Source organism: Petaurus breviceps, unplaced genomic scaffold (genome assembly GCF_028583685.1).
Source record: "Petaurus breviceps papuanus isolate PSGF00001 unplaced genomic scaffold, PetGlider_PUasm1.0 446, whole genome shotgun sequence".
In the NCBI taxonomy this organism is placed as follows: Eukaryota; Metazoa; Chordata; class Mammalia; order Diprotodontia; family Petauridae; genus Petaurus; species Petaurus breviceps.
Window position 1 is genome coordinate 3,945,378 of NW_027186338.1, and position 18,015 is coordinate 3,963,392.

Genomic DNA, 18,015 nt, shown 5'->3' on the forward strand with positions numbered 1-18,015 from the left:
GAAATCTGGAGGGGCAGCAGGAGGAGGAGTCAGAAGCTGGTGTGGAATGAGGCTTGGGAGAAATTGGGGGGGGACAGGGAGGACTGTAGGAAGGTGAAGAAACCAACCAGAAACAGAAGCAAAGGGAGGCACATTCTGTTGGGTGGTGAGAATGGGGATGGGGTCTGAAAAGACTGGGTGGGGCAGGGGGGTCGGGAGTCAGAACTCAGCTAGCCTGTTTTGGAGGGGATGTAGCTGGAGGACTGAGTGGCAGTGTGGGGAGAGTGGAGAGGAAGGCAGAAGCCCCTTAAAGGAAATCCATTTATCTCCCTAAATGAGAGTGAATGTACAACTCCCAAGTGTGAGAATAGTAGATGATGGGGAAGGTCCGTTATAAAGTATTCCATAAGCTAGTCATCTATGAGCTGATCTTGTCAGTTTAATACCTTCAGCCCCCTAGCAAAGGCTCCTGGTTTTGCTTCCTGAAGAGAGAAGGAGGTAGAGGAAGGCAATGCTCTCATCTAGAGCAAGAATTCCCAACCAGGACCTGGGGCCACCCAACTGTACAGGCATCAACCCTATTGTTCCCTCTCCCCCACAAGAATAGCACTGGAGACTTTGTCATTGCGCTGCTAAAATTTCTGCAGCTGCTAAAACCCACAGAATTCCCCTGGTCTATTTAACTCCGTCAAAAAAGGAAATGAGGTTAGTCTATCATGACTTGTCTTACATAGAGCTGCCCTAATTCTATGTCCCCCACCCCCACCCCTGTTCCTTCTTAGGATGTTAACTGACCCCTTAATAAATCACCCTGTAATTTTGTGAGACACTGAAGAGAAGGAGTGCTTTGTCCTGTAGCTTGAAAATTCCATTTTATTATCAATTTTCTTTTTAAATGGGGACATCTGTTCTCCATTCTTGTGGCAATTCTCTCATTCTCCATTGTCTTTCTTAATTTTTCCAAAGAAAAATCAACCTTTTCTCTCCTTCCCTCCCCTGAAAATAAAACACACATATATAGTCAAGTAAAACTCTGAATTGGCCGTGTTAAAACAAAAATGTCTCATTCTGAATCCATCAAGTATCTGTCTGGAGGTGGACGTCATGTTTTATCACGAATCTTCTGGAATTGTGGTTAGTTATTGTGTTTATCAGAATTTCTAAGTCTCTCCGAGTGTTTGTCTTTACAGTATTGTAGCTATGGTATAAATTGCTCACTTCATTTTGTATCAGTTCCTGTGAATCTTCCCAGGTTTCTCTAATTTCCAAGTCTTCAAACTGCAAACAAAAACATTTTTGTACATATGGATCTTGAGGCTACATTTGAACTGAGGTCTTCCTGGCTCCATGGGCCACCTCAATGCTTTCTTGGGGATAAATCTGCCCTCATTCACTTCTGTTCTGTCTTTATGATGTCAAGGAAAATTCTCCTTGGCAGAGCCAAGGCAAAATAAGCTTTACTGCTATTTTGCAATGGTCTTTTATCATCATCTTGTTTCCCTTTTAGAGTTTCCTCCTTTCCCCAACAAAGTTTGAGTCCACTTAATTGTCTTTAGGTGAGCTTAGTACACTTAGTTCATTTAGAGACCTCTGACATAGGATCAGACTAATTTTTGTATTGACCTTCTGTTACCTGTTGGTACTTTCTACAATTTCTTTTTTATTGATACATTTTGTTTTGACACAATCCACTTCCCAAACGGCCCCCATTGAAAATCGTTAAGGAAACCTGTCCAACACTATATTTGCCAATAGGACATTGTTTCCCACTTTGATAGTTTATAGATTATTAACAGAAAATGAAAATGTGTCTTTGAACTCTGATAGTCAAACACCAATGTTGATTGCTATATTTAACCTCTGTTTTTGGTCTCTTATTATTGTATCTATCTTTCTGAAATCTAAACTGGTTGATGAGTTCCTTGGGTATCCCTATGGGGAAAATCCCTCCTTTTCCTTTTTATTGGAATTGCATCTCTTTTTGTCTAAAGAATTTCATTTGTGAGTTTCCCATCCTGTCTAGACTGATTTCCACTGTAGAATTTTATTGTATGAGGGTCTACCTATCTTTTCTCTGAATGCATTGAAATCTGCTCTCCCCAAATCTAGGAAGCACATTAGACAGAGTCCAGTGTTCTCCTCGATAGAGGAGATTCAAAGATAGAGAAGTTCCACTTCCCAATCTCCACCATTTCTCAGTTCCTGTTGGTGAGACTCAGATCCAAAAAGTTATTTCCCTTTGTTGGGTTCTTCCACCTTTTGAAGAGAGAAATTGTCATGATTATTCTTTTTTTTTTTTTAATCAATCGTGGTTAAGTAACTTGCTCAAGGTCACACGGCCAGGTGTTTTTGGGTGGGTGCTAAGTGTCTGAGCCCGGGATTCGATCTCCAGGTCATCCCGACACTGGAGTCGGTGCTCTTACTCGCTGTGCTACCTGGCCGCCCCTGTCATGATTATTCTTACCAGCCCTGATCAGGAGATTGACGTTCCTGTATTTTAAGCTTTGATTCAAATCTAAGCCAAAACCACATTCTTAACCAGTTTTTTTGTTTCCCCAATGACCACTAGCTAGTAGCTGAGCCAGAATTAGAAGGTTCCTACCGTCAGGAGTAAAATTCAACAAAAGTAGCCTAAGGCACATATTCTCCAAGTAAGATAATGGCTTATTAGCAGGGCACAAATCTGGTAATAAAGCAGGTCTAATGACTGTCTCAGTCCAAAGACCCCAAAGAAGAGAAGCAGCTCCTTTTTTATAATATTAGAGCAAAACACAGAACAGGGTAGGTAAGGAAAGAATACAGCTGGTCACAGGATTGAATAGAGCCCATCACAGAATGGAATCCAATATAAAAGACAGGATCGGTGTTTGATTTCCAGGCTCTGGCTCTGAGAACTCAGGCTCCCATGAGTCGGAAGGCAGGTCGAGCAGGTTAGCCAGGAGGGAGGTGGGAGCTCTGAAGTTTCATCAGTTCTCACTGTATACAGAATTCCTATGGTCTTGTCTTCAGGGAAAATTCCGAGGTTCTCTGCTTGGCATCTGAGGCAGAACTGGATAGAGGGAATTTGGGATCTCTTGAGTAGAGGTGGTAATGGGAGCCATGGGAGTAGATGGAGAAGTAGAGAAGAGAGAAAAACTGGGAGGTCAGAGAGAAGAGCAGGGGAGCCATCCCGGGGATCCCCCTTGGGAGGTAATTCTAATGACCTCTTTTCTCTTATCTTTCTAGATCCCTAAGCAGTCATGTACGGGTCAATCCCGAAGAGGTACTGTGCCTACCCCAGCCTTCTCCGGGCTCTTTACTGTCCCTAACACTAACTTAAGTCTGAACACTAACCTTGTCTTAACTGAGAATCCTGACCCTAGAGCAGACTCAGTTGGCGAGAGGGAACTAACTGTAAGAGGTCGCATCGTCTGTGGGCTCAGGGAAATAGAGTTTAGGAGGGACTTGGGTCCTCATCTTGTCGAAGACATTTATGAGCTGTGGGGCTCGGGGTAAAGTCCTTTAATTTCCCCGTGCCTCAGTGTCCTTATCTGCAAAATGAGGGAGTCGGGCTTGATGGCGTTTATCATGCCTTCCAGCCTGAAATCCCTCCTCGTCCGGTCTTTGACCCCAGCCCTCTCCTCTCTCCCCACGCCTACCTCCTCAGTCCTCTGGAGGGTCAGAGCTCCCCTGAGGATACTGGAACCTGGGTCAAAGCCCTGGCTGTGTCTGGGCAGTGACCCTCTTCTTCCTCCCCCATCGTTCTCCCGCCCCTGCCCCCTTCCTGATGCCTTCCCAGGCTTACCTCAATCTTCCCCTCCCTTTCCTTAGCCTCTCACGTTCCTCTGCCTCTCCACTGAGTTTCTTGCTCCCCATTCCTTCCCGGCAGCGCCTCCCCATTTGAGTCGACAGTGCAGGAACCAGGACTTCACGTGTGGAGGGTGGAAAAGCTGAAGCCTGTGCCCGTGCCCCCCGAGAGCCGAGGGATCTTCTTCTCCGGAGACTCCTACCTTGTCCTGCACAATGGCCCAGAAGAGCAGTCCCACCTGCACCTCTGGATCGGTCAGTAGAGAGGGAGCCCCAAGACTGGGCACAGGCTGAGGCTAAGAACATGGGACTGGAGGAAATCTGGAGGCAAGAAGTGAAGCCAGGGAAAGGCAGGCTTTGAGGGTGTTGAGAGAAGTACCAACGAGTGTGGATGGAGGGTCTCAAAGTCTTCATCCTTGGCTCTTGCTCCTCCCCTCCCCTCTCCTCCTCCCCGCCCCTCCCTGCCCCTCCCCTTCTCTCTCTTCCTTTACTCCCCTCCCCTCCCCTCCTTTCCTCCACTCCTCTCATCCCCAACTCCCCACTTCCTCTCCTCCCTTCTCTTCTCCTTTCCCCTGCTCACCTAGGTCAGCAGTCCTCCCGAGATGAACAGGGAGCCTGCGCTGTATTATCTGTGCACCTCAACTCTTTGCTGGGGGAGAGGGCAGTGCAGCACCGGGAGGTCCAGGGCAACGAGTCGGACCGCTTCATGAGTTACTTCCCTCGAGGCCTTCAGTACCAGGTCAGAGCCCCACCTGCCCGCCAGGACCCTCGGAGGCTTAGATCTCTGGGTAACTGGGGGGGGTGAATGGCAGACCTTAGGGCCGGGGTCTCTGGGAATCCGTTCACACTGAGTGCCTGTGGGTCCATCCCTTTGAACCTGACCATTCAGGCCCAGAACACTGGCCCTGTCCTCCCTCCTAAGCATCAGCCTGAATAGGTGTGGGGGGTCATTCCGTTTTCGTACCACCCTCCAGGCTCTCTGCAGGGAGATGGGTCCCTTTGCCCTGGGTCATTGGCCCCGGACACTTTCTCTCTGGGGGCTTGTGTCCATTCCTTGGCCTCCTCGAACCACAAGGAAGCAGAGTGAGGGAGTGCGGGTCTCTCCCCAGGGAGCAGCCTTAGGTGGAGCTTGGTCTCCATGGTCCCTTCTGTGTTCTAGGAGGGAGGTGTGGAGTCAGCATTTCACCGGACCAAGTCTGGAGCTCCCTCAGGACCCATCCAGAGACTCTACCAGGTCAAAGGGAAAAAGAACATTCGAGCCACAGAGCGGGCCCTGAGCTGGGAGAGCTTTAACACGGGGGACTGCTTCATTCTGGACTTGGGCCGCGTGAGTTGGCAAGGACTGCTTTTTGCAAAATTATAGAGCTGTGGATGGAGGCGGGGAGGGCTCAGTGCTCACCCTCAATTAATTTAGGATTTGTTTAATGGAGAGCCGCTTAGGCAGAGCCATCCACCCCCTGCTGCTGCTAGGGAAGGCTCCAGGATCATTTCCATGGCATAGTGATTCTAACCCCAAAGTCCAGCAGGCCTGGATGAGCTCCTTTATCCTGTAAACAGAGCCAGTCAAAAATCAGCTTTGAAAGCAGTGGCTGCTGCTGCTCTCTCCTGTCGGTCTGCTGAGCTGCTGCTGCTGGGCTCTTCACCCCAGTGGCAATAGACCAAATAGTGGTATTGCTGGGTCGGAGGGTATAGATAGTTCAATAGCTCTTTGAGCATAATTTCAAAATTGGTTTGATCATTTTACAATTCCATCAACAATGAATTAGTGTCCCAATTTTTCCACATCCCCTCCAATGAGTCACTTTCTCCTTCAATCATTTTAGCCATAGACATATAAAAATTGCTCTAAATCATTATTGATTAGAGGTGGTTATATTTCAAGGGCAAAGCCTCGGGACATGAATGCTAACTTTAAAGTGCTCTATAAATGAGGATACTTATCATTATTAATAATACAATACTAATATTATATTATAACATATTATATTATATATAATATAATATAATAATAATAATATAATAATCAATAACATCAGTTTTACTATCATCACCATCATCATTATTATTATCCACTGGAAAAATATCCTTTATAGGAAAAGGCAGGCACTTGCCCAGGCTACAGCCAGACCAGAGTTCCCTGGGGTCAATGCTAACAGCCTCATTAGGAACCTTTCCTCATCTCCAACTAGAATATCTAATTTCCTTTCAAGCACAGATCACGGACTATCTCCTTCACAAGACCTCTCCTGAAGACAACCCCTACTCCCCTAGTTGCTGATTCACTTTCCTTCTTGAAATTAGCTTGTATTACTTTGTACTTATTTTGGGGGAGCCACTGAACCCCCATAAGTAGCACATTTTTCCCCCAAAATGGCCCACAGATTAATATAATGGCCTCCCTGTAAAAGATACCAGGCACACAAGTACAGAGTGGAGAAAGTCTGGGATCTAACAATAATAGCTAGCATTTGGATAACACTTGAAGGCTGGCACAGGACTTTACACTGCTATCTTATTTGATCTTCACAATAACCCTGGGAGGTAGGTGCTATTATTACACCCATTTTACAGAGGGGGAAACTGAGGCTAAGAGAGGTTACATGATATCCATGGTCATACAGCTAAGTAAGTGTCTGAGGCTGCATTTGAACTTAGGTCTTCCTGATATACTTCGTAGCTGCCTCCCCCCAAAAAGACCTCAGTGTAAGCCCCTCGGCTGTAGCTATTAAAGAAATAAATTGAGGGTTTGGCATGTTAATAGAAGTGGATGGGGTATGTACGTCACAGAGGATCACAGTAGTAGCTGACATTCATGTAGCAGTTTGGGGCGGAACTGGCATGGTGATTTCACTAGGATAGGGAATTCTCAATGAGGAGACTTCCCACCAGTGCAGGTCTGCACCTGATGTGTCCACATACAATTGCCAAGGCCATGGGAGGTGAGGCAACTGGCCAAGGGTCACCCAGCCAGGAGGTATCAGAGGGAGGCCTGAATTGGGGCATCCTGACTCGAGGCTGACTGGTCTACCTCTCTCCTAGTAAAGGGCCATTTTTGGAACCAGGACCTTTATCTTTGTCAGTCAAAGCTGCCTGATCATGAGCAAGTTACTTACTGTCTTTGAGTCTTAGTTTCTGCATCTGTAAAATGGGAATAATAATACCTGAGGGAGAAGCAGTGTGGTTTAGTGGTGAGTGCACTGACCTCAGAGTCGAGAAGATCTGGGTTCAAGTTTTGCCTCTGATACGTGGCATTCTACTGACTGAGATCCCAGGCCTTTCAGCCCCAGATGGCTCTCCACAAGCAAAGCACCTCCTCATATATATTGGGAGAGGGTGGGGAAGTTTTGTTTTCTAAACCAATGGAATGATGTATTCAGGCAAAAAAAGAAAAAGAAAGAGAAAGAGAGACAGAGAGGAAGGAAAGAAGAGAGGAAGGGAGGGAGAAAGGAAGGAAAGAAGAAAGATAGGAAAGAAGGAAAGGAGGAAGGGAAGGAGAAGAAAGAAAGAAAGAAGAAAGAAAGAACTCAAACTACCTTGTATCCCACAGGATTGTTGTTGAGGCCGAATAACATTTGTAAACTATATTAAAATGTCTGTTATTATCTCACTTTTTATAGGTGAGATAAACTGAGGCACAGGGAGGTGAGTGGTTTACCCAAGGTCACAAGGGACATAACCCCTAGAGCCAGAGCTTTTCCTATGACCCCTCAATGTCCTGTGCTTGTCAGACCTTATCTGGAGCACTAGGGAATGGTTCTGAGTACCACTTTTTAAAAGAGATGTTAATTTGCTAGTGTGACCAGAAAAGGGCGACCAGGGTGGTGAGAGGGGAACTCAGTACCTCGAGGGGAAGCCTGTTCCTTTTTGGGGGAAGTTGCCATTATTATGAATGTTATTGCCTTATGTTGGTCTGAAAGCTATCTCTTACTGGTTCTATCCTCTGGGTCAACAGGTCACTTATTCTATTAATTCTGAAGGCAGTTATCACATCATAATTGATTGTAAAAAGACCAATTTTCTGGCCAAACATCCCCAGTCCCTTGAGTGGGTCTTTCTGTTGCATGGTTTCTAGATTCCCTCACCAGTCTGGTATGGTGTTTGACCTGGCAGAGATCTTATCCCCTTGGCCAGCTTGCCTCACTGGCAGAAGGTGGTGGTGGTGGTGGTGGAAGGTGGCAGATCCCTTTGGATCACAAGTCATATCTATTATAAGGAGGGTGGAAGGAGGAGGTGAGGGTTGGAGGCGGGAGAGGCATTCACTCCTAACTCTACCTCACCCTCCTTCTCTCAGACCATCTTTGTCTGGTGTGGCAGTAAATCCAACATTCTGGAACGAAACAAAGCCCAGGACCTGGCTCTGGCCATCAGGGACAGTGAACGGCAGGGAAAAGCCCAAATGGAGATTGTCACCGATGGGGAGGAGCCATCAGAGATGATGCAGGTTTGGTGGGAGATGTGGAAGAGAAGGGCAGGGTGGGGAGGGAGGTTAGGTTTGGGAAGGAGTAAGCAAAGGGGTACTCTCAGGAGGACTGGACTGTGGAAAGGAAAAGAATAATACAGACTGGGGGCACCACTGTGGTGTCTAGGGTATGATGGGTTGGGGAGGTCCTAGGAAGACATGAATTCCTGTAGAGATGGTCTTGGGCTTTGCAGGTCTTGGGGTCAAAGCCAGCCCTGAAGGAGGGTAATCCAGAAGAAGACCTCAGGGCTGATCAAACTAATGCCCATGCTGCTGCCCTATATAAGGTAAGGCCCAAGGATTTGGGAATGGTGGGTATTGGGATCGCCAGTCTGGGAGATTGTGCCTAGAATCAGGCAGTAGCTAGAGGGACAAGAAGGCCAAGGGGGAACAAGGGAAAGTGGGTGGTGGTCGGAGGGACCAAGGAATGATGTATGTTCATTAGATTTTTCACATATAAAGAGCAAGAGGCACAGGAATGCACACACACACACACACACACACACATACACACTAATACAACAAGCTGTGGTCAGGGGTAAAAAAATTCTCCCTATTAGACATGCTTGAATTAGAGGGAAAAAGAAAATAGGATGTGTGGTTTTAGATGGAAGTCAGAACTGAGTTGAGTGGTTTATTCCAGTCTTTGGAGAGGAAAGATTAAAAAAAAAAAAGTGGGCTAGTTTTAGGCTCTCCTGAAGAGAAGAGGGTTGATAGCTCACCCTCGTTCTGCCTAGGGCTTCTTGGAGAAGCTCTATCCTTAGCCTGTAATTTTAGGACTAAGATTAGGACTTTTCTCTACTGGCTATAGACTGCTCAGTGCTTTGGAAATGAAGTTGGGAGACCTTAGAGATTAGTGCTCCCTTTCTACCACTGGGTGTCCTCATGTCACACCTACCTCCTGGATCAGAGCTTCTTAATGTGAGATCCACAGACCTTTAAGTGGTCTTGGAGAGATTTCAGGTGATCCATGAATTTTGATGGGAAAAGAATACATATTTATTTTCCCTAACTTTTGGCTTCCTTCGTAATCCAGTGCATTTTATTTTATGCATTTAAAATTGTTTTGAGAAAGGGTCTCTAGGCCTTCTTACTAGATGATGATTCAGAAAGGATTAAGAACCCCTGGCCTAGGTGATACCCCAAGATTAGTGCTTGCGATAGTCTGCTTCAGAGTTGAGGAACAGGGTGGAGGGGGGAGATAGAGAAGAATAAGGAAAATTAGATCACGTATATTATGCATTTTGCATTTCTTAAATTACTCTATTGTGTGGCTCATTATTACTATCATAAGAGTGGGCTAGAGAATGAACGATCTTTGGGTTGAGAATTAGGGAAAGTGGTGGCACATAGAGGAGTAAAGATCATGGGGCCCTCCTCTTACCCTTGGCCTCTGTCCAATTGCCAGGTTTCTGACGCCACTGGCCAGATGCACCTATCAAAGATGGCGGACTCTAGCCCGTTTGCAGTCGAGCTGTTGATTGACGATGATTGCTTTGTGTTGGACAATGGCCTCTGCGGCAAGATCTATGTCTGGAAGGGTACGTAGGTAGAAGCTGAATAGGAATTAAAGAGGGATTTTGGGGCCTCTCTTTTCAGGGGTTCTACCTTGCATTCAATTCAGCTTTGTGCTGTGATGTCTGCTGGTTATTTCTAAGGATTTGGGGAGTTTCCCTAGGCTGCATGTTTGTATATTGGTCACTCTTCTTTATTTCTTCCTAGTCTTTTGGAGCATCTTAGAATCTAGCTTGATTTTGTCCTGTGACTGGCACACTTCAGGTTCTTCCTTTGCTGGGTTTTGTGATTTCCGTACTAGCATTCCGTTTTGCTTAATGTCTGCACGTGTTCATTGTCCATGTTAGGGCATTGCTTCCAATACTTTAGCCCAGAGAGGAAGAATGGAGGGGAAGAGAGAAGACTGGACATGGTGCTGACAGGGACCTGGGTTTGAATCCTACCTTTGGCACTCACTGGCTGTTTGATTATGAATTGTCTCCTTACTCTCTCTGAGAAAAGTTGGGAGAATGACACAGAACACTGACTTCTTGGAGCTGTGTGCTTTGATCATTTTTAATATTGGTTGGTTTTGTATTTTCTTGTGTGTTTTAAGAGCCTTTTTTTCTCTTTGGGGTTTGTTTTTGGGGTTGTGGGAGGAGTGGGGCTCCTTTCAGCCTTCTTGCCCCAGCATTTTTTATTAAGTGACTTGGGATTGGGAAGAGGCTGGAGACTTTGGAATTGGTACCAAAGCCAGTCAGCACCAGCGTGAGCTGCATGTCCCTAAACATGAGCCATGAGTCTCTTTTGTGGCACACACCAAACAAAATCCCCACGAAAGGCATCAAACTTTGTTAATAGCTGGAAAAAGCTACAATTTTTAGAAAAGAGTATTGACATCAAACAGCAGAAGAGCCAGAATTTTGGTGCCCTTCCCCACATCATAGAACAGTTTTAGGAGGGCACAGGGTACCATGGGACCAGGATAACCTGGAAAGGTCTTCACATTCACATCCTTGTTATATCAAATGTCACTTGAGAAACTTGATAATAAACTTCAAATCAAGCTGACAAGCATTTATTAAGTATCTACTATGTGCCAGGAACTATGCCCAGGACTGGGTATACCAAGAAGGCAAAAAATAGTTCCTGCCATCAAGGGGCTCACAGTCTAACAGGGGAGACGACAGGCAAATACCTTAAGTACACCCAAGAAATGGACAATGTAAGTCAAAGGCGATGGCGGAAGGCCTCTTGTAGAAGGTGGGGTTTGAATTGTCTCTCGAAGGAAAAGGCAGGAGGTTGAAGTAAGGAAGAAGGGTATTCTAGCCATGGCACAGCCAGAATAGGGTTACTAAAATGGGAGACGTGTGTATGGAACAGCACTTCGGGCAGTGTAACTGTATTGTCAAGTCTAGAGAGGGGAGGAATGTGTAAGAAGACAAGATTATTATCTTCTAGTGTGAGGGCAAGGTTTAAACAAATAAGACCTTACACAGGTGATACACATGCATCTGCAAAGCACTTTACAAAGGAGTCATTCACTACAGAAACTTCTTAAAAATACGTTGTTTCAGTTGATGTTTTGAAAACGCTCAAAAAAAAAGACAAGTTCTGGTTCGTTGTCAGATGGAGGGTCAGCTTGTAAAATACAGAGGAAGGATATATATCCAGGCAAGAGTCACACAGGCCTCTGTTTGAGGAGAAATGCTACCCCGGAGCAGAGGAGCATAGGGACCAGAGGGAGCTCAGCCCACGAGAAGGTGAGGCACTATAGGACACCTTACAACAAGCAAACCCAATGTCTCTTCTGTCCAACTTGTTGCCTTTTCCTTTCACGGCAGGATTTCCTGAACAAGAGGGCAAAATCTTGCCTTCTTCACCACCCAATCTCCCTATGGTTCTCTGAAATCTGGCTTCTGTCCCCCTCATTCTCCTGAGATTATGTGACAGTCACTTATGACCTTCTAACCAGACTTTTCTTAGTCAATAGCACCTGCCATGGGCAAAGTCATGCAGGGACAAAAACGCTGGAGCTAGGATCTCGGTTCAAGTTTTGTCATTGTTACTATGGGCAAGTCTTTTAACCTCAGAGTGTTTCTTCATCTGGAAGAGGGTTAAACCTGCCATGTCTTCCTCACAGGGATGTTGTGAGGGGCAAATGGAGCCAAACCCAGGTCCCCGTCAGCGCCAGGTCCAGTCCTCTCTCTTCCCCTCCGTTCTTCCTCTCTGGATTAAAGTGTTAGAAGCAATGTCCCTGCCTGCAGTGATCTGCAGATTGCAAAGAGCTCTGCACATGCCAGCCCAAACCATGGATGGCCCCCTCTTACCTGGAAGTCAGATCTTTGGCACACCCCCACTTTCTTTTTTTTATTTTATTTTATATTTTTTTTTATTAAGCAATCGGGGTTAAGTAACTTGCTCAAGGTTACAAGGCCAGTTATTTCTGGGTGTGGTGCTGAGTGTCCAAGCCCAGGATTTGATCTCCAGGTCGTCCCAACACTGGAGCCGGTGCTCTTACTTGCTGAGCCACCTGGCCGCCCCTAAGCAATTGGGGTTAAGTAACTTGCTCAAGGTTACACGGCCAGGTGTTTCTGGGTGGGTGCTAAGTGTCTGAGCCCGGGATTCGATCTCCAGGTCTTCTCAACACTGGAGCCGGTGCTCTTACTCGCTGTGCTACCTGGCCGCCCCACACCCCCACTTTCTTATTCCTTGTGTTTTCTATCTCTTTGCTAGTGCTTTCCCCAACCCCTCAAACTATGGACAAACTCCAAAGGTTCATCAGCCTTCAGATCTCCTGCCTCTATCTACCTTCCCCTGGGGACTTCCTCTCTTTTGCAGCCATCATCCTCATCCGTCCCCCTCTCCCCCTGACTACAACTGTGGACTCTGCCCCTAGCTCTAAGTGAACTTTCATCATGTCTTGCCTGGAGCAACCTGCCACCTTCCAGCCATCTCTACACCATTCCCCCTTCTCCAGTGTTGTCTTCCCCTTTGGAATGCAAGCTCCTTGAGGACAGAGACTGTCTTGCTTCTTTCTAGGGGGTGCCTGGCTTAATAAATGCCCCATCTACTTATATTCCCTGGCTTCGCACTTTGTCTATGCATCTCCTATCTTTCCATTATACTGCACCAGAGGGTGATGTGGTGTGGAGATCTTGTCTTGGCTTGTCTTGACTTTGGCTCACTCTGCCATCAACTAATTATGTGATGGGAAAGAGAATCCCTTAACCTGCTTGTGCACATTCTTGGTCTGCAAAACAAGGAGGTTGCAGACTCAGATAAGAGCTCAATCTGTGCCTGAACAAGTCCACCTTAGAACACACCCAGCAGAGGATCATCCAGCTTTTACCTGAAGACCCCACGTGAAGGCGAATTCGGTGCTTCCCAAGGATGCCCATTTCATTTGAGGACAGAGTATTTCCTCATATTGGACTAGATGATTTCTAAGGCAGCTATAAAAGAGCATGATTCTATTACTGAATTTTCAGCTGTCTGTTGGGCATTTCTACTTGGATGGGCAACATTTCTCTTAAACTCATGTCAAAAACCAAACACATCATCTTTTCTATAAAACCAGATCATTCTCCTCCTGACCTTTTTTTTTCTTTTTAAAAGTCATTTTTTACTTCTTTCACTCCTGACAATATCTGTTCACCGACTAGGGGGCACAATGCAGAGAACTCTAGGTCTAGAGTAAGGAAGACCTGAATTTAAATCTGTTCTCAGATACTGACTGGTTGTGTAACTCTGTGCAAGTCAGTTTCCTCATCTGTAAAACAGGAATGATCACAGCACCCACCTTCCAGGGTTATTCTGCAGATCAAATGTTTATCAAGGGTTTTGCAATCTTTAAAGCACTATGAGTTAATGCTAACTAGCTTTACTGAAACCTGTCACTTCTTCCTCGGCATTTATCCTTCTGCCCCCTTGGCTCAGGCCCTGTCTTGTGTTACTGATCAGTTTTTTTTCATGGAAACAACTAATGAGGTAGAGAAGTGTGCTTGAGGCTGATGGAGCAAGACCAGCCAGAATAGCAGGTGCACAAGCGGTGCCCTGATGGTTGCTTTTCCAGCACTTTATCCTCTAACCTGAAGGGGCCCTAACGTCCTTCCCCCTTATCTGGAACCTGTCCCCAAAGAACTGCTCTTGTGTTCCTTACCCTGTGTTCCCCCGTCCTTTTATTTTTAACTTGTGTCCTCCAGCCTGGTTCTTAAATCCTTCAACCATAAAGAATTCCCATTGTCTCCTTCATCCTATTCTCCGTCATCCTCCACAAAGCCTCTGAAACCTCTATAACTCATAACTCCCCAAATATCGGGGTCTCACTTAGCTTTCTTGCCAAGGAGGCCCATGATGCTTTTTCATGTAAAATAAAAAGCTCCCATTGGATAAAAGAGGTCTAAGTGAATTCTTTCGCACCTGGACCAAGCCCTCCCAACTCTAAACCTCAACATAAAATGGTACTGAAGCCCGGGATTGAATCAGGACCTTTAGATGTCCTTCCCCCCATGGGCAGGTTTCCCTCCCTTCCTCTTTACTTCTTGGAAAGTGGCTTCCTTGGCAGCTCTCAGCTGCTGTGCCCTTGGAGGCTTCTGCTGATTTCCCATCCTTAGCACTCATCACTCCCATTCCTGGGTCCTTTAATCCATCCCTATTGTCCTCTATGAATGTTCTTCTATCTGCTTGTACTTAGCCAAGTGTCTGATACTTGGTACTACATGTTTAATAAATGCTACTTAAATTGACTCAATCCAAAAGATGCCCTTTGATTACAGACACAAGGTCCTGGAAGCCACTTAATGTGCTTATAGCTAGAACCTCCTGGGAAAAATGTCCAGCTTAGCAGGGGTCCTGCAGGCCCTGGAACAGCCGAGTTTGGGGATTTTGCGGGGTTGACTATAGCCTTGGGTGTACTGGCCTAACAGTTGCAGTTACTCCTTGGTCTTGGATCTGACCAGCTCCCTTGAAAGTACTTTCTTTAATCTTTTCTCTGACCCAGGGAGAAAAGCTAATGAGAAAGAACGGCAAGCTGCCCTAAAAGTGGCAGAAGACTTCATTTCTCGGATGCGATATGCCCCCAATACCCAGGTGAGGCCCCCTCTCCATCCCCTCCAATCGTGGCTAACACCTACCTCCTGGACAATGTTCCTTTCAGGCCTGTAACTGTTAGGTACAGTCAAATTCCCTTAACACAGACTGAGTGGGAAGGCCAGTCTCAATTGTTGAAAAATCTCAACTACAGAATATTTTTACAGAAGCACAATTTTATTATTTAAGTACACAAAATCCTAACAAAAGTCTTTCCTAGCATGAGGAACAAAACAAGGTCTACTTTAACTAACAAAAAGCTTCGTCTGCAAATTCCCAACTTGCTGTTTTCATTCCAAGCCATGTTTTCAGAAGCATGTTCTCTAAATCACATCTGACCCCAATCTTACTGATATTGCTTGGCTCAGGAAGTTTCCATCACAGAGGCTAGAAGTCAGCCCAGGACGGTCTATTAACACAGATCCTGAATGGGGACCTAAGTTTTGTGACTTTTTTGTCTCTGGAAGGCCAGTGCTGCCAGGGAACTGGCGGGGTGAGAGGAAAGGATGCTTGGTTTTAAGGACCTGCAGTCAGATTCTAGAAGTCCCGCTGCAAATACACCCACGTTATTTTCCACTGTTTTGCAGGTAGAGATTCTGCCCCAGGGCCGGGAGAGCCCCATCTTCAAGCAATTCTTCAAGAACTGGAAATGAGCACTCCTGCTCCCTCACTTTTCCCTTGTCTCCCTCGCCCTTCAGCCACAGATCATACTATGGTTTCTGCTTTGCCCTACCATGGCTGGCCAATGTATCCTGTGGCCCTTAGCCACTGTGCCTTCTTGCTTCCATCGGCAGCTCCTTGTGCTTGGTCTTAATCATGGAGTTAATTAAAAGAAATGAACTGGACCCACTCTCCCCCCCATTGCTTGGTGCCTGACCAATCCTGACACTGAACCTTCCTTCATTTTTTTCTCCACCAGGTATGCCAGGGTGGAACACTGGCTTGAGAATTTGGCAAAGGAAGCACTGCATATGCCCAGGCCTGGGAGTCTGGTTTCTGACTCTAGCCATCTCTGGCCACAAGCCTCAGGACCAGGCACAACCTAGAGCAGACTGGGGAGGGGTCTTTGTCACTACTCTACCCTGGGCCAACCTAAGAATACAAGAAAGACCATTAAGGGCGTGGGACAGCAAAGTTTCTGCAATTAGAAGAGCTGGTAGTAAACCTAACAGAATGTGGCAGTCAGTCAGGTTTTGGTACCATTTTCAGAGTGGGAATTCGTTTGGTTTTACATTCCCACGTGAGATAATCTTGTGGCAAGCCCCAGATTCTTATAAATTTAGGATGTGTTCCATATGGATTATATCTTAGTAGATAACTGGTCATACATTTAATTCCATTACAAACCAATGAGCTAGTGTTTCCTACAGAACCTAGTCTCCTCACCTGAGAACCTCGTCCTCTAAGAATCCTGGGAAGAGAAAGCTGGATGAAGGAGTCATCACAAAGACATGGGTTCCAGTTTTGGCCTAGCCTCTAACTAGCTTAGAAATTGTGGCAAGTTTCAACTTCTCTCCATTTCCTTCATCTCCAGAATGAAGGGGAGGGGCAAGGTGGTCTTCAAGGTCCCCCCAGCTTTAGGATTCCATGTCTCAAATGTGTTTGTAGAAGGTCTCTTTTACACGGCATGACACAGAGAAGTGGGGGTGAGGACGGCACCCCTGAGATAGGCAGCAATAGAGTCCAGGGGTTGCATGAAACAGAAAAATGCTGGATTCAATAGGGTAATCTTTTCACTTAAATTACTCCAGGCCAAACTGCTCTCTCTGGACTGATTTAGCTGGAGGCTTAGTCACAGATCTCGAGTCCAGCATCTGGAAGATGCATACTAGATAGTTGGATCTTTCTATAACGTTTGACCTGAGTGTGGCTATGAGGTGACCTCAGGCACTCCTCACTGTTACTCCTGACTTGTCACCAGAGTGAATGACCAAAAGGCATTTCAGTGCTCCCAACGGGCCAAGCACTGTGCTAAGCAGGATACAAATACAGAAGAGCCGTGCCTGCCGTCCAGGGTCTTCTACTCCGACCTCTATGAGGGAGAGGGCCCCTGGAAACAGATCCCGGGCTGTGAGAGCAGCACATGGCTCTTTAGAGGCAAAGCACAACCACATACTGCCCTTAAAATTAAGCATCAGATAGAATTTTTCTCCAAGTTCTCCAATCCCTGTACTTCTGAGTGAGCCCTCTGTTGTCCTTGGTAAGGCCCCAACAAGAGGGAATGGGAGGAGACAAATGAGAAATTATTCCTTAAAATTAATTCACATCAGCCTGGAGCAAATTCAAGGTCAGACTAAAGTTCCTGTTTGAAAGGCAGAGAGGGAATCATAACAGTTTTCAAGTGCTGGAGTTTGAGTGCAGAGACTTTCCTTATCCAGAGAGGTTGGGGGAGTCCAAGGGGAGGCTGAGGCTTGGGAGGAGTAGAGGCCTGGGCACTCAAGCAGATGAAGGGGACAAAGGGAAACCTAAGGCCAAGCTAGGGTGGGGCTGAACCAGCCAATCCTCTCCTGGCTGTGGGCCCACAGCTCTGCATGTCTGAACCCGAGTGGGCAAGAAGGAGTCAAGCTCTCTGGGCTGAGCCGGTTATCTCACTGGTAACTGGAGGAAAAGCTGGGCAGAGGACACATGAAGGAGTCATTCTGAACCCCTTCTGTAGGAGAGCCTGGGTTTCCATGTTCTCCCCGCACAGGTCCTGGTTCCCTTGCTTTAAGTGAGGGTGTTTCTGGGGCCTTCAGGGTTGTGAACAGCTAACTGGGGTCCATGTAACTCAATAGCTCACATTTGACCAGGGCAAAAGGAAAACTCTGCCCTCACCCAAGACCCCTAGAGACCACAGCTACAAAGAGCGATGCGCCAAGTAACTGACTAGCATCGTACGCAATAGCTCCCCTGGCACTGAGCCCCCTTTCTGCGCTGCTGCCGCTAACTGTACTTAGAAAATTAATGGTAGGAAAATAAAAATTCTGTGAGATCCTAAAACTCTGATCTTTTTATTTGAAAACTGCTCGTGTGAGTGCTGTTCTTTTCCCTGCCTGGCCATTTCCAGCCCCATCTCAGAACACAACCTACAGGTGGTGCACATAGTCACAGGGCATCCCGCCTGGAGGAGCCTCCCGCAGGCCGGGCCCCTCCCGACCACTGCCGTGCCCTGGGGTTGCTGTGACTGGTACCTTTTTTGTCCTCTTCTTCTAGCCTCCTTCTCTTCA

At 46.5% G+C, this 18,015-nt stretch overlaps 1 protein-coding gene and 1 long non-coding RNA gene across 5 annotated transcripts in view; one reads left to right on the top strand and one right to left on the bottom strand.

Annotated features, from left to right (window-relative positions):
• CAPG (capping actin protein, gelsolin like) overlaps positions 1-15,654 on the top strand; it is a 21,178-nt gene extending 5,524 nt beyond the window's left edge. For 2 of the 4 annotated variants that reach the window (XM_069101092.1, XM_069101093.1), the window contains 9 exons: positions 3,205-3,241; positions 3,848-4,020; positions 4,350-4,504; positions 4,925-5,092; positions 8,057-8,206; positions 8,419-8,511; positions 9,633-9,765; positions 14,721-14,809; positions 15,397-15,654. In XM_069101092.1, coding sequence (XP_068957193.1) covers positions 3,219-3,241; positions 3,848-4,020; positions 4,350-4,504; positions 4,925-5,092; positions 8,057-8,206; positions 8,419-8,511; positions 9,633-9,765; positions 14,721-14,809; positions 15,397-15,462 — 1,050 coding nt within the window. In that variant the 5' untranslated portion in view covers positions 3,205-3,218 and the 3' untranslated portion in view covers positions 15,463-15,654. Of the gene's footprint in view, positions 1-3,204; positions 3,242-3,847; positions 4,021-4,349; positions 4,505-4,924; positions 5,093-8,056; positions 8,207-8,418; positions 8,512-9,632; positions 9,766-10,086; positions 10,796-14,720; positions 14,810-15,396 lie in introns of those variants that run through there. The other 2 variants (XM_069101095.1, XM_069101094.1) reach the window with 2 other exon arrangements.
• On the bottom strand, positions 2,261-3,901 carry LOC138171562 (uncharacterized). Its single transcript, XR_011170915.1, has 2 exons — positions 3,764-3,901; positions 2,261-3,028 (listed from the first exon to the last, which is right to left on the bottom strand). It is a non-coding gene; the product is annotated as an uncharacterized lncRNA (long non-coding RNA).
• Positions 15,655-18,015: the final 2,361 nt, after the last annotated feature.